The following is a 15,701-nucleotide window of genomic DNA, read 5'->3' as shown; positions in this document are numbered from 1 at the left end:
GAGCCAGGGTTAAAAGTTTACAATTGTTCAAATTTTGCTCAGCTGAAGTACCAGCAGTCTTGTTTGCCTGATATTTTTTTTAAAAATGCATCTCATTGTGAGTGAGAGTGCCCCCTGCTAGTTATTCAGCACATTATCGTCAGTCTGCTCACTTGTGTAGAAAGACTGAAGCCATCTTGCATCAGCCAGGTGCTTTTTAGCCCTCTGTTTCTTACTCACACTGGCAGCATCTGCTGGAATTGATCACAATCAGCTTGTCAGGAACCAACTGTAGAGAAATCAGATTATTGGGTCAAAAAATATTTATATATATATTTTTGAGAGTCTACTCGCAGTACTTGAGATCTCTGGGAGTCACCCAAATGGTGTCCCTTCAGAGACACAAGGGGGAAAGCAGCTAAATTGAGGTAATCCTGCTGCGCCAGGCATGAGTTACGTAAATGGAGAGATAATGTACATTCGCAGGAGATCGTGAATGAAGCGGCGCTCCAGCTGACCAATCTGATCCCTGCATCTGCAGGAAGCTGGGGATTACATATGCCTAATGGCTCCTACATAACTGACAAAGGCTATTTGCTCCTTGTTTTGTGTTTATATACTGAAGTGCTGGCTGGTACTATTGATGGTCCAATAATCAGACAATTGACATTAGAATTCCACCTTTAATGGTCGCCTTCCTTTTTACAACAAGTGGAAAGTCCCCACATAAAACTTCCGCCCCCCCTTTCCCGCCTGTGCATAGCCAGTAGGTAGATTACATACATCTTAACAATCTCCCCTTTTTCTTTAAGAAAATGAGACAAGAGACTAGCACTAGGGCTGGGTATCGTCACTGATTTCTAGAATCGATTCGATTCCGATTCACAAGTTCCTGAATCAATTTGATCCACGATTCGATTCAATTTGATTTGAATCTGGGAAATTTTGCCTCAGACAGTCAGAAATATTATAATTCAGATCAGTATATTTACATATTTTTGTATCTATAAAAAGGAAGCTGACACACGCAAGACTTTATCAAAGGTGTGAGCATCACAGCAGATGCCTTTGTGTCAAAGTAGCTGAAGATAAAACACAGAAAAACATGAAGGTGATCTTCCTGGCCTGGATTTTATAAAAATATTCTGCAGTAGATCAAAAACGAAAGAAAATCATTAATCAACTTATGAACATTACCTCTGAAGTTACAGCGGTTTTATTAGAGACACGCTAAGCGTTTTGCATTTTGTATAATTTTAAAAAGTTTAAATTTGTTCAGAAGCCTATTGAATGGCAGAAATTAGGTTTTCTTTTCGGAAGTAAGTAAAAGGGAAAAAAAACATCGGCCGACAGCGCTGTAAATAACTGTAGTGTTGTGCGTAACAAGCAAGTGAATAATGCAGAAAACAGATTTCAGAGATAGACGGGAAACTGTTCTTGAAGTACACCGAGAAAGAGAGAGAGAGAGAGTGAAGTGATTTTATTGTGGTGGAAGCAAAACAGCAAAAATCAGAGGGAGTCCTTGACGATGTTTATGTGAAGCTTAGTTTGGATCTTCATTTGCTGCTGGTTCGGTCAATATTGTTTGGAGAGAGTGTGGTGGGGCGTGGTCTGCGGTGCCGTGCAGGGAGGGCGGACGCACCTGCACGGCATCCATAATCATGCCCCCTGGGTTAAAACACGGGGACTCAGAGCACTCCCTTTTCCATTTACAGGATTCTCCTTAAGTTTTTCACCATCTTCTCGTTGTATTCTGTGCACTTGTTGCTGAAGATAGCCAATGAATTAGATAAGTTTAACAGGCAAACATCCCCAAATGCTTGTTAGTGTATTTTTTTTTAATCCACAATTCTTTGTGTATTTAGGTGTACTGGATTACGAGCAGTTGTGTTACAAAGTCTTTGGGAGACTGGGAAAATTCACAGCCTCCCTCTTCATCATCATGAGGTATATTGGAGGTAAGAAAAATGAATGTTACATGACTGTAATAGATCCAACATGTGCTCACTCAGAAAGCCAAATCACTGCTCCTCTGTGTCTGCAATGAGCGCATGGAGGGGGGAGGCACAGGGGGAAACCTTGGTTGATGGAAAGCAGCTTGTGTTTTTTGGAAGCAGCTTCCAGTAAAACCTTGAGTCATTTTACAACATGTCGTGATTCTTTTCTTTGGAACATCTGGGCCCCTTGCCAAATATTAGAGATCGCTATTTTTATGGCAGTTTCCTCCTTTTCTTTTCTCTCCCTCAGTTTTACAGGAAAATGTGCTTCTTGTTGTTGTTGTTGTTGTTGTTGTTGTTGTTTTGCTTTTTTTCCCCCTCAACAGTATGTCGAGCTACCTCTACATCATACGAACTACCCACCGTTATAAAAGCATTCACAGGAGCCAATGTCAAGTGAGTAACTTAAATATTTTAGCAACTTCCACACAAAATTTCTTTCTTGTTCATGTTTCACTGTTTTATTTCACCTACCACAAGAAACACTGCTGATACTGGCATATTACTTAAATAAATACTATTACCAAATCTAATTTGATGGACCTGGAGGTTGTACACTTATTTCCAAGATATCCGAGGACAAATCAGTCAGGTTGGCCTCTGTCCAAGGAACATCTGATTTGATTTTGGTAGTGGTTCAGATCAGAGCACCAGACCATTTGTTGTGCAGCCAAAGATGTAAACAAAATGTCAATACGGCATAGTTTACTCGCCCTAAAAGGAATGTTTCCTGGTTGCACTAAGACTAAGGTGTTGGTGAAAAACAAAAATTCCTAGAAGGAATGAAAGAGACCAGGAACACCTGAGAGAAGCACTTGAGGTGGACATGTTAAGCAAAATGGCTGCCAGTTGTTTTTCAAGTGCTGAGGGAAGGTGAAATAGGCATTTGTCGCTCTGCTTGGAGCACAGGCGGGATGTGTAGGAGGACTGTCTGGCTGTTTTTAAAGGACGGAGGGTGTTCCATCTCTCTGAGTGGCTCTTTCAGAGGGCCCTTTTAGGGAATCAGTCAGAGTCAGAGACACTTTATTTATCCCCAATGGGCAGTTAAGATAGATGATACTATGCCAATCACACATACAATACACAAACATCATATTGGGGAGACAGGTCAGGCTAGGTAGCCCTGGCTGCTTGACCACACGAGCAGCGACCCCAGTCGAAACAATGGAAAATGCACAACATGAGGAAAGACAAGAAAAAAGAACTCCCCCCAGACTGAGCCACACAGGGAGATCAGTTTGAGAACAGAAAAAAACACCTCAGCACATGAATCATCACATCTCACAACATAGAAGGCATAAGCTTCGAAGCATAAGCTTTGGAGTGGGGTTGTGGGGTGAGTGTAGGTCTGTGTCAGTGTACATGCATATGTGTGCGTGTGTGTTCCGTGTTCAGCCGAGAGAAAGTGTCCCTTCACCCGGCTGGGCAAAAGTCAACAATCTTCAGTCGACGCAGGTAACCTTGAATGAGGAGGAAGAAAGTCACAACACAGTCTTGTTATCTAAGGAGAATATTTTGTTATTCCCGTCAGCTTTTGCCTTGAGCATCCAGCTGGCGCCAGGGGGGCCTTATGAGATGAAAATGGTAGTTGTTTTGGTTAGTGACAAACAAAATGCTTTCAATTTTACAGTTGATGTAGCCGGTGTTAAACAGGACTAAAAGCTGTAGAGGATCTGAGAGGAGTCTGATGAGAAAGTGGATTCAGTGTGCGGTTTTCTGTGTCACAGAACTAATTAGTTTACTTGTAGTCCTGGTTCATCAGTTTATGATGAGATCAAAGCTACTTCATATGCAAGATACACCTGAGAAAGATGATAAGACTAACAGAACATTCTAACTCTAACTAATTCATAGTAGATTTCACAGTATAACACTGCAAAACAACCTAACATGGTGTGTTGCCCCTTTAACACAGCTACAGAAATCTTTACCTACATGATGATTCATTGGTGATCTCTGTCAACTAACACTGACATGCTCTGTCCTGTATTTCAGACAATGGTACATCATGGTGACTACCTGGTGTTGCTGGTTAGTCTTTGCATTATCCTGCCCCTGACACTGCGCAGGGACTTAGGTAAGGAAAGTTGCGATCTTGTTCTTTCGTGACCATAGGGTGAGGGTAGGGACATAAATTGACCGGTAAATTGAGAATTTTGCTTGTACACTCAGCTCTCTCCTCAACATGACAGACTGGTACACCGTCTGCATCATTGCAGCCAGAGCACCAATCCACTTTCGATCTCCTGCTTCCTTCTCCTGGTACTCGTCCCTAATCTGGAATGGGCACACCACAGCCACGACCATGGCCTCAGATTTGGAGGTGCTGATTCTCATTCGCACTTCTTCACACTTGGCTGCAAACCATTCCAGTGCGAGCTGGAGGCCATCACCGGACAAAGCCAACAAAACCACATCATCCACAAAAAGCAGAGATGAGATTCTGAGCCCACCCAAGTAAAGCCTTCCGCAACTTGGCTATGCCTAGAAATTCTGTCCATAAAAATTACGAACAGAATCAGTGACAAAGAGCAGCCTTGGCAGAGCCCATCACCCACAAGTAACGAGTCCGACTTATTGCTGGCTATGCGGACCACTCTTGCAACGGTTGTATAAGGATTGAATGGCCCAGAGCAATGGGCCAAACACCCCATACACCCCATATGTCCACAAAACACATGTAGACTGGTTGGGCAAACCTCAAGTATTTTGAGAGGATACAGAGCTGGTCCAGTGTCCCTCTTTTGGGCTGTGCCCGCCAGGGGCCCATGGACTAAGGCCAGTCTGGTGGCCGTGATATTCCGAAAACATATAAACAATACATAAAAGAAAAGAAATTCCCTTTACACACACTAGCACACATGCAAGATTTCAAAACCTTTAAAACTTTAATAGCTTAGAGTGACGTGATACAGGGGGGCATCGCTATTAATTGTGTTTTTCCTCTTTCAGGTTGCCTTGGTTACACAAGTGGTCTGCCACTGCTATGCATGGTCTTTTTTCTGATTGTGGTGAGTGACACACCTTTCCTCATTCCTCATGCTACCATATCATCCTTTACGCAAATCTTTGGCAAATGCCTGTTCTTGGTTTGCCAGTTGAGTTTGAGTCAGAACATATTTCAGTCTTCCAGTGAAATCTCTTCCTGCTACACAAAAGAGCAGGATTCCTTTTTTTTTTTTTTCTAAAAATGTAGTCAAATGAATTAATTTAATAGTGGAACAGGACAGCACAACAACGGTCAAGTCTTTGTTTCTGATCATGCTGTAAATGCTGTAAATAAACCTTTGCACCTTCACAATAAGGAGCTAAAATGGGAAATTTGCTCTCCGCTCCTTCAAGGTGATCATCAAAAAGTTCCAGATCCCATGCCCTCTCCCTGATATTCACAATGACAACTCGACTCATTCGTTGAACAGCTCACACAGCGACAATACTTCTGACGAGGACACCTGCAGGCCAAAATACTTTGTCATCAATTCACAGGTAAAAGCCTTCAAAACTTAGAACATCTGTAGAACTGAAATAAACCGTAAGGGAATCATTTCTAGTGTTTGGATGTCAGTTATGATTTTTTTTTTTTTGATCTCCCTAGACTGTTTATGCTGTCCCTATTATTGCCTTTGTGTGCCACCCTGATATCCTGCCCATTTACAACAAGCTCAAAGAGTGAGTATACACTGCCATTTATTTAAATTTCTCTGACCAAAAAAAACACACTTTTGAATTTTTTACAGTGATTTTTGTCTGCTGACTAAATAAAACATGTCTTCAACTCTCTGCTGAACAGCCGTTCTCTTGTGTAATCAGTACATAGTTTTAGTTTGCATCATACTTCTGAGTTAAAAGAATATGAAAATCATTAGATTTATTAGATAGGTTTCTATTATCCTATACTGCTGACTTACTGTGAGTGAGTTACACTGTTTCATGACATTTCATACTGCTGAGTTATGAAGAGAATATTGTGTTCAGAGAGTCAGGGCCTTTTTTTTTTTTTTTTTTTTTTTTTTTTTTTTTTTTTTTTTTTTTTTTGAGATAGTAGAGACAACAGAGCACATTGCACGGGAGCTTCACACTGTAGGAGTGTTTAGCTGATTTTAGAGTTTAGAAATGTGTTAACATAGAATGTAGAACACTAGAGACACTGCCCCCGATATAATAAAGGCCTCACTGTGTCGTGAACTTAGGAGTAGATTGTAGGAGACCCCTCCCCCACTTGAACTGTGAAAGTAAAACAGGAGTTAATGCTGAGTGGAAATTCCCCAGAGAATGTTTGGGTGGGGGTCTCAACATTTGTAAATGGATAACTGTGGTCTGGAAGGGAGATGGGTTTTATGACCTAGGGAGTCACCTACACCCACAGTGTTTTAACTGTCATCCACACACAGTTAAAACGCACACACATCCACACGCACACTGACTCATGTGCACACACATACACACAGGTATGCGTACACAGTCACACACGAGCACTCACATAGGCTACGTTCACACTGCAGGCGAAAGCGCATCAAATCCGATTTTTTTGACCCTATGCGACCCATATCCGATCATACTATGACAGTGTGAACGGCACAAATCCGATATTTTCAAATCCGATCTGGGTCACTTTCGTATGTGGTACTGAATCCGATACATATCCGATGTTTTAGAAAGCGACTGCTGTTTGAACGGTCAAGTCGCATTAAATCCGTCCTTTACGTCACTGACACAAGACAGACGCCAATTATCAGCGCTGGAGAAGACATCGCGAACGCTTCCTGGCCATCCCGTGTAGATGTCAGTGAAACTGTTGGGAAGACAATGTTGGAGAAACGTGAACATTTTTTGTACTGTATAATCTGCAGATTCTGACAGAAATCTGCAACTATCCTTTGAAGCACCGCTCCTCTAAAACAGCAATAAGGATCATTATTAGGTTATCTACATTATTATGTAAATAACTTAAAGCAAAAATTGAGAAACGTAAAGTCCGAAGTCTTTATATTAATGGCCATCAGTCAAACAATATTGTTTGCTCTGGGTCTAAACAGAGCGCGTTGTGTGTGACGTCTTCTTTTGCGCATGCGGGCCGCTTTGAGGGTTCACACTAGAGCGCGTTTGCTGTCGCATTTGACAAAAAAATCGGATTTGATCAAAAAATCGGAATTGAGCATCAAGACCTGCAGTGTGAACGTAGCCATAGACACGCGGGAACGCGCACATGTAGGCATTCATGTGCTCGTGCACATAGACACAGACAGAGTTTGCAGCACGCCGTGGGGGTTTTATGATGGGGACGCCTCTATAAAGCTGGCTGTAACGAACAAAGGGGTGAAGATTTTTTGCAGAGGGACACACCGGCCTCGTCTTCCCTTCTAGAAGTGCATGCTTAAATGAAGATGAATAAAGATGAATAAAGGTTTTGTGAAATGACTGAGTTCCGGTGCCGTCTCTGGAAGTTTTGACGAATAAAAGAACCGGGGTAAAACTGATTTCGCAACAACACCCACCTTTTGTTGGAAGCAGAAAAACAGGGAGCCAAGGTCATAACTCAGGCTTACTGACAGTTAGAAAGAATGTGAATGCTTGGTTTGTGGCTGTGGCGCATTTTGTATAGCTTCTTTTCTTTTGTTTAGTAGCTTTCTGCCTTCACCTGAGAGGGTGTGCCCTAGGTATGTGCCTTCGGGTCTCCATAATTAGTTTATTTAAAGATACCTTGTGGCCCTAACTCAGCCAAGTGACGTAACATAGCCATAGTATTTTGCTTACACCCTTCCTCTGTGTGGCCAGTCACTAAAATGTCATCTACGTAGAGTAGAAACTGTCTCTGCCCCTCAAAAGTGAAGCCAAACAGGTGTTGTGGGTCGGGGTGGAAAGGCAATTCAATTCAATTCAATTTTATTTATATGGCGCCAAATCACAAAAAAAGTCGCCTCAAGGCATTTGATAAGTCTATCACTGAGAACCATTGTTCTTTTGGAGTGACTTGATTCAGTATAGTGTGGGGATTTGCTAATTCTGGTGGCATCATTTCAGTGATTTCATTTATTGCTCGCAGATCATGCACTAGACGGTATTTTGCAGTATTAGCTTTCTTCACCACTTAAACAAAACATCAGTCTTTGTTTTTTTATTATTATTATTATTATTATTATTATTATTATTTAAATTCTCCTTTCTCAAAAACAGAAAATGAAATTGTAGTTGTTCTTGGCTGAGAAACATAAAACCTCCTTTTGTTTTTTTTTGTTTTTTCTTTCGAGACAAGAAACTAAGTTTTAACTTTTCTGCCTTATCACCTAAAGCAAAGCAGACAACCCATCTCCCAGCTGGCTCTGAACTTATCATCATCAAGGTCGCATGGTGAGAGGCACTTCAGAAGTCACAGTACTCCTCACATTTCAACATTTCAAAAAAAAAAAAAAAAAAACTAAACTCAGCACACTACACAGAGAACAACAGCCAAGACACAACTGGAAATGCTGTTCTTGTTTGTCCTCCTTGAACTTTAGAATAAACTTATTACATCTGCAATAGTAAATCATATGCCTAATCATTATATGTCACTGTGATCCACGAGTGTGATCACAAATGTACTTATTTTTCAATCCAACAAAACAAACAAACAAAAAAACAAAAACAAATTGCTGATGGCATGAACGCTTTACACACATGAGTCAGGATGCAAATAAAGGATGCTGCCAAAAACAAATCAGAAGAATGAGGGGAAAAACTGAGCTCACAGACAGCTGCATGTTTGAGTTTAATAGCATGCAGCTCCTGCTCTAAAAAACGTGTTACTTGCTCATCAGCTTAGCAGTGACCACATATTTAATTCAGCTTCTCAATTTTGTAGCTTTAGCTGTTGCATACAGGGTTTAGCTTATTAGTTGTTAGTATAGGTGTGCTCTATATTTCAGCAATGTCTCATCTTGGATGACAGGTTTTCAAGCAGGTCAAGTGCCTCTATGCACTTAATTAGTTTAGATATTTTCTGTATTACCGTCATCTCATATGTCATTGTACTGAATTTGAGCAAACCTTAAGCTTGATGCAGACTACTTTTAACAATTATCCACCTCACATCATATTAATATTATTTCATTATTAATGCTATTATCTTTTCATATAACAGCAATAGTATATTACAATATTTTATTTATATTTTATTTTGCATCCACCAATGGCTGTGGGTGATCTGCAGTTTCACCCTTTCCCAAGCTGGAGACATTTTCCTTTTCACACACTTTCCTTGGCTGAACAATGACACAACCTTAATATACTTTATGCATCTCTCTATTTCATTTAATATGTGTTTGTGTGAATTATCTGCTTTCTTTCATTCTATTCATTCTGGGCATGGTCTTCATCCTAACTATGTTTCATTGTTAACACCAGTTTACAGGTTGTTATCCTTGCTATTATTAGTTTGAATACATTAAAGATAAGCTCTAATGTAATTTAGCCTTTTGTTTATTTTACTTTATTCCTCTTGTATTTATATTTATTCAGTCGGGTCTGTTTCCAACCCTTTTTAAACTTCAGTCGGCTGATAATACAATCCTGTTTTTGTGATCTCTACTTTGATCTCTAATTTTCAGTTCTCCCTTCAGTTTCGATTTCTCATGCTTGGAAAAGTCTATACTCTTCCTTACGTTTTTTTAATGCTTTTACTTTTTTGTCTGTCTCTCCCTTTCATCTGTCTGGGTGGTGGCAGCCACAGTGGTTGCAGCTAATCATTCCGTGTCGGGCGTTCTCTGTCTTACAGTCCCTTTCTTTTGGATTATTCCTGCTCCAGCTTGTTGTTTTTCTAAACATTTCTAATCAAGTGTTAATTTTTCTTGTTTATTCTCCATTTTCATAGATTTTGCTGGGCCGTCACTGGCACACTTGACTTCAGAGTGGTTTACTGATACGGCCTTCGACTTCACCCTAAAGGTGAAGCGCTATCAGTTTTATGAGATGAAACTCAACCGTTCTCCTTTGTCACCAGTACGTGAGCCTCAGCAAAGAAAACAAAAAATGGAAGTAGTTCAGCAGCGTATTGTGCTGTAAAATCAACTTACTTCCAGACACATACACACATATAGACATTTGCGCGCTTATTTAACTTAAACCTATTTGGTCACGAAGTAATTTCGGCTACCTCTAAAACCAGCCTAAACTTAGGTCCTTTTGGTGAACTTAAACCTATTTTACGCGTTTCTTTAAACCCTTACGGCGGGTTAGACCAAAATAGTGTTTTCTCACCCTCAGACGTCTCAGTGGTGTTTCGGATCATCAGACTGAATCCCACCGCCGTGGACCAGACTATAAACACCGGCCCGGACCTGAATTCACGTCCCAGGGCTTTCGTCCTCGTCTAAGAGGGCTGTGCACAGACTTCGGTGCTGGCTTCCCACGGCGTCAGGAATCAGTGCTGGATCCTGGAACAGAGTCACAGATAACAGTTCTGATGTTTCTGCCCCGGCTACGAAGGACCAAAATAAATGTCAAGAGATTTATTCTAAATGACACTTCTTCAGCTGAGAGTCAGAGAGTGGAGACACACACGTTGCAAGGGCGGTCACAGAGCGCTCACATCAGAGTGGGGGCCCTGTGAAGTGCGCTTTGTTACCACTCTGGTCTTTATTTATATACAAAAAGTAATACAATAGTGAATACATCTGTTCATAGACAGAGGAATGTTAGTGCATATGCAGGTGTGTGTGTGTGTGTGTGTGTGTGTGTGTGTGTGTGTGTGTGTGTGTGTGTGTGTGTGTGTGTGTGTGTGTGTGTGTGTGTGTGTGTTGTGGGACTCAGAAGGGAGTGGAGACAAGAGTGGTTCAGCTCTTATTATCGCTGTGGGAAGAAACTAAGAAAGAGAACAGAACAAGTTTTTGTAGTGAACAACAGTCTAACACATCTAAAAGGTCATAATGCAGTATTCTATCATATGCAAACTTATATCATTAAAAGCTTATAATGACTACTAAGTACAATTTTCCATTGACACACACCAAGGTTAATTATGGAGTTCCACAGGGTTCAGTGCTAGGATCAATTCTGTTTACATTATACATGCTTCCCCTTGGCAGTATCATCAGAAGACATAGCATACATTTTCACTGCTATGCAGATGACACCCAGCTCTATCTGTCCATGAAGCCAGATCACACACACCAATTAGTTAAACTGCAGGAATGTCTTAAAGACATAAAGACCTGGATGGCCGCTAACTTTCTGCTTCTTAATTCAAATAAAACTGAGGTTATTGGACTCGGCCCTGAAAATCTTAGAAATATGGTATCTAACCAGATTCTTACTCTGGATGGCATTACCTTGGCCTCCAGTAACGCTGTGAGGAAACTTGGAGTCATTTTTGACCAAGACAAGTCCTTCAACGCACATATTAAACAAGTATGTAAGACTGATTTCTTCCATTTGTGCAAAATCTCTAAAGTTAGAAATATCCTGTCTCAGAGTGACGCTGAAAAACTAGTTCATGCATTTATTACTTCCAGGCTGGACTACTGTAATTCATTATTATCAGGATGTCCTAAAAACCCGCTGAAAAGCCTTCAGTTAATCCAAAATGCTGCAGCAAGAGTACTGACAGGGACTAGAAAGAGAGAGCATATTTCTCCTGTTTTGGCTTCCCTTCATTGGCTTCCTGTTAAATCCAGAATTGAATTCAAAATCTTGCTCCTCACATACAAGGTCTTAAATAATCAGGCCCCATCTTATCTTAATGACCTTGTAGTACCATATCACCCTATTAGAGCACTTCGCTCTCGCTCTGCAGGCCTACTTGTTGTTCTTAGATTATTTAAAAGTAGAATGGGAGGCAGAGCCTTCAGTTTTCAGGCCCCTCTTCTGTGGAACCAGCTTCCAGTTTGGATTCAGGAGACAGACACCATCTCTACTTTTAAGATTAGGCTTAAAACTTTCCTTTTTGCTAAAGCATATAGTTAGGGCTGGACCAGGTGACCCTGAATCCTCCCTTTCTTTCCTCACCTTTCTCACTCACTATGTGTTACTAGACCTCTCTGCATTGAATCATATCTGTTATTAGTCTCATGTCTTTCATCCTGTCTTTTTTCTCTCACCCCAACCAGTCGCAGCAGATGGCCCCGCCCCTCCCTGAGCCTGGTTCTGCCAGAGGTTTCTTCCTGTTAAAAGGGAGTTTTTCCTTCCTACTGTCTCCAAAGTGCTTGCTCATAGGGGGTCATATGATTGTTGGGTTTTTCTCTGTATCTATTATTGTACGATCTACTGTGCAATATAAAGCGCCTTTAGGCGACTGTTGTTGTGATTTGGTGCTATATAAATAAAACTGAATTGAATTGAATTGAACTGAGGAGTACACAACTTCAGTGACCAGCTACATCAGGAAGTGCATAGAGCATGTCACTGTCTCCAAGATCGTCATCAAACGTGCAAACCATAAACCCTGGTTTTCTGCAAAGCTACATAGCCTGATGAAAATCAAAGACTCTGCCTTTAAGTCCAACAATAGGGAAGCTTACACTACAGCCAGAGCAGACCAGGCAAAGCGAGAGTATGCAGAAAAAATCAACACACACTTCACAGGTTCAAAGGACACTCGGCGCATGTGGTAGGGCGTTCAAACAATCATGTGCTACAAGCCAACACCTCCGGCATGCAGCAGTGATCCCTCTTTGCCAGAGAAACTGAATGCTTCTTTGCAGAGTAAAACCATGAAAGGCTTCTGGACCTGACAACATAACTGACCAGGTGCTTTGGGAGCGTGCTGACCAGCTCACAGGCATCTTCACGGACATCTTGAATACATCACTGAGCTCAGCTCTGGTACCTGCATGCCTCAAAACCACAACATTCATCCCAGGGCCAAAGAAGTCCACTGTGATCTGCCTCAATCACTACTGACCAGTGGAACTTACACCCATCATCACAAAGTGCTTTGAGAGGCTGCTATTGAGGCACATGAAAACTCAGCTTCCAAAGAATCTGGACCCGCTACAGTTTGCTTACCGCCCAAACCACTCCACAGATGATGCCATCTTGTCTCCTCTTCACCTTTCTCTCTCCCACCTCGACAAAAAGGACACTTTTGTCAGAATGCTGTTTATTGACTTCAGTTCAGCATTCAACACAGTCATTCTCCAGAAGCTTGTAAAGAAGTTGGACCTACTGACAATAGATATCACTCTCTGCAATTGGATCTTGGACTTCCTAACTGACAGGCCCCAGTCTGTCTTCATAGGAAATAATACTTCCAAAGTCCTCAGACTGAGTACAGGTTCGCCGCAGGGCTGTGTGCTTAGTCCACTGCTGTTCACCCTGCTAACACATGACTGTATTGCACAGTAATTCTCAAATCACATCATCAAGTTTGCAGATGACACAACAGTGGTGTGTCTCATCTCCAGCAACGGTGAGTCTGAAAACAGAGAGGAGGTACAAGACCTGGTGGACTGGTGTCAGAATAATAACCTGTCTCTAAATGTTCAGAAGACTAAAGAGATGGTTGTTAACTTCACGAAGAGTTCAACGACCCTGCCAGTTTGTAGTCGGGATGAGTCGACATTGCAAAATGATATTAGTTTGACCCACTTAAATACTCCTAAAACAACATAGAAGCCACCAGAGAATTTAGGTGGTGTGTGTGGAAGCAAACCTCTTTTGCTTAAATATACATGTAACGAAAAAATTTTGTTCTTCCCTGTAAGTTTGAAAAAAATGTTAGGGACTGTAAAATATGAATTACTACAAATAATAGGTCGTGTGGAATAACCTCCCTGTGTCTTTCTCATTGTGCAGATTCGTACCACTGTCAACCACCTCCTGTGCCCTTCTAAGGGATTCAGCTGGGTTCGTCACACTACCATCACTGTGTTCTTGCTGGTTGGCACAAATGCCCTGGTTATTTTCGTTCCCACCATCTTTAGACTTATAGGTATATGTCTGCATGCAAGATATTGTAATAACATCTTAAAGAGCAACAGTAAAAGAAAGGATTGTGACTAAAATGCCAAATGTCTTTACAATGTCAGACATTTCTGCTGCTGCCATGCTCATCTTCATCCTGCCTTCAGCTTTCTACATCAGACTGGTCAAGAAAGAGTCCATGAAGTCTGGGCAAAAGATCGGGGTAAGATGGAGTTCGATGAAATGAACCGTTTTTGAACTTTACACTTATTTGTTTCCTTGCCAAGGATTCGACACGGTTGTAGCTGCAGTAATTAGCCCTTTAGTTTAACTTCATATTAAGCAAACAATCTTATGTTTTATTGTTTTTTCATTAATTATCATATTTTTAATTACAAAACAGTGCAGTGCAACAAACTAATACTATATCTTCTGCATTGCTAAGCTAAAGTAAGATAATTAGCTTTATACTGAACCAAAGACAACAAATTACACGTCTTAAACTGTGAAAGGTTTCATTTAACTTGGTGTGAATGAACACATTAGCTAACTGTGATCTTATTTTGCTCTCTAGGCATGCCTCTTCCTCCTCATCTGTATCACGGTCATGTCCAGCAGCATGATCCTCATCATTCTGGACTGGATCAAGAACGCCACAAGCGAGGTCTCTCCTGAAACTGTATTTAGTCTTTATAACCTGCTGAAGGTCTGCGCAGCCACAACACTACTGCTTTGAGAAGGCCTGCGAGCCTCCCGGTTCCACTTCCCCCACTCAGGGGTTGTGGGAAACTTGAAATTTTTTCTTTATGGGAGAATACTTTGAATTTTGACCACATGCCGTGATACCTGTTAAACATGCAAAAAAAAAAAAAACAACCTAAGAAACAACTAAAAACAGGTTGCACTCTTGAACACCTTCAACCAAACAATAACGAACAAGAGAGCTCGACGCGGATTCCTTCCCACCGAGTGGAGAGCCCATCGTAGATGGCACACTGTGCTTCCAACATTCACACGTCACCGAAATGTTGTCATCTATTTATGGAAGACCGGAGATGTGCAGAAAATGTTGTTTCTGCACATCTCCGCTTGAGAGTACGTCAACCAACTCTTGACCTCAGCAGCAAAGAAAAAAAAACCTCCAAGCTAAAGCCAACAACAGAATGTGGAAGAACTACTATGTTTAGTTGTTTTTTTTTAATCTCCAAAACACCTATGCACCGTGCTAAAGAGAGAGACCAAGTTCAGCTTAGATAGACCCAGGCCATATTTTGCTGTAATACCATTCTGTACCATAAGATGGTGCAGCAGGTTAATGTAAAATTTATTATCAATGAAAATAAAATTTTATTTACAACAGTGTGAGAAAAGGAAAAGCTTCATTAGGGGAAAGGTGCAGTTAAAAAAACAAGCTGTCAAAAAAAAAAAAAAAAACCAGCAACAGCCCTTTTAAAAATTAAAAACACTGCCCACTGGTGGATGAAGTTTTAGTTGCAATTTGCAAAAAGTACCTTTGAGGGCTTTGTTTTAGAAATGTAAGCCAATCAATGCCTGTAGGAGGCAGTGTTTAATTCAAATAAAAGAAAAGTTAAAACACACACGTCTTTCAGATTCTTTAGTATTTAACAAAGTGAGTGTTTGTTCACATGGAGACAACTTCAACTCCACTGTCTTTTAAAAATGAAGCAGTGGGCTCAGATAATTTTGAGTTTTAGTTTATTTCTCCAGAGAAAGATTTCTGCAGAGCTGAAACACCAGCTTGACAATGCTGCCCCCAAGCTGACGGAGGTTGACATTGTGCTCCAAGGATCAGACACCGAGGTTCATCCATGGCACCAATTCAGTTGG

At 41.1% G+C, this 15,701-nt stretch overlaps 1 protein-coding gene across 1 annotated transcript; it reads left to right on the top strand.

The window, feature by feature from the left end:
* Positions 1 to 2,303: 2,303 nt before the first annotated feature.
* Positions 2,304 to 15,440, top strand: LOC146688846 (sodium-coupled neutral amino acid symporter 2-like). The gene is made up of 7 exons (XM_085436946.1): positions 2,304 to 2,372; positions 3,972 to 4,053; positions 4,929 to 4,987; positions 5,319 to 5,462; positions 13,746 to 13,881; positions 13,979 to 14,076; positions 14,428 to 15,440. The coding sequence occupies exons 1-7, from the start codon at positions 2,304 to 2,306 to the stop codon at positions 14,587 to 14,589; spliced, it is 750 nt and encodes a 249-aa protein (XP_085293072.1). The 3' UTR covers positions 14,590 to 15,440.
* Positions 15,441 to 15,701: the final 261 nt, after the last annotated feature.

This window comes from Copadichromis virginalis, linkage group LG17 (genome assembly GCF_057382275.1).
Source record: "Copadichromis virginalis isolate Kocher_CV1m ecotype Utaka linkage group LG17, C_Virginalis_male_GT1.1, whole genome shotgun sequence".
In the NCBI taxonomy this organism is placed as follows: Eukaryota; Metazoa; Chordata; class Actinopteri; order Cichliformes; family Cichlidae; genus Copadichromis; species Copadichromis virginalis.
This window is presented reverse-complemented; position numbering and strand designations above follow the sequence as displayed.

Excerpts from the sequence above, each read along its gene's own strand:
- LOC146688846 (XM_085436946.1), top strand. The coding sequence starts at position 2,304 with ATGTCGAGCTACCTCTACATCATACGAACTACCCACCGTTATAAAAGC. Across the intron at positions 5,463-13,745 it reads ACTTTGTCATCAATTCACAG|ATTCGTACCACTGTCAACCA; the intron begins GTAAAAGCCTTC and ends CTCATTGTGCAG. Across the intron at positions 13,882-13,978 it reads CACCATCTTTAGACTTATAG|ACATTTCTGCTGCTGCCATG; the intron begins GTATATGTCTGC and ends TTACAATGTCAG.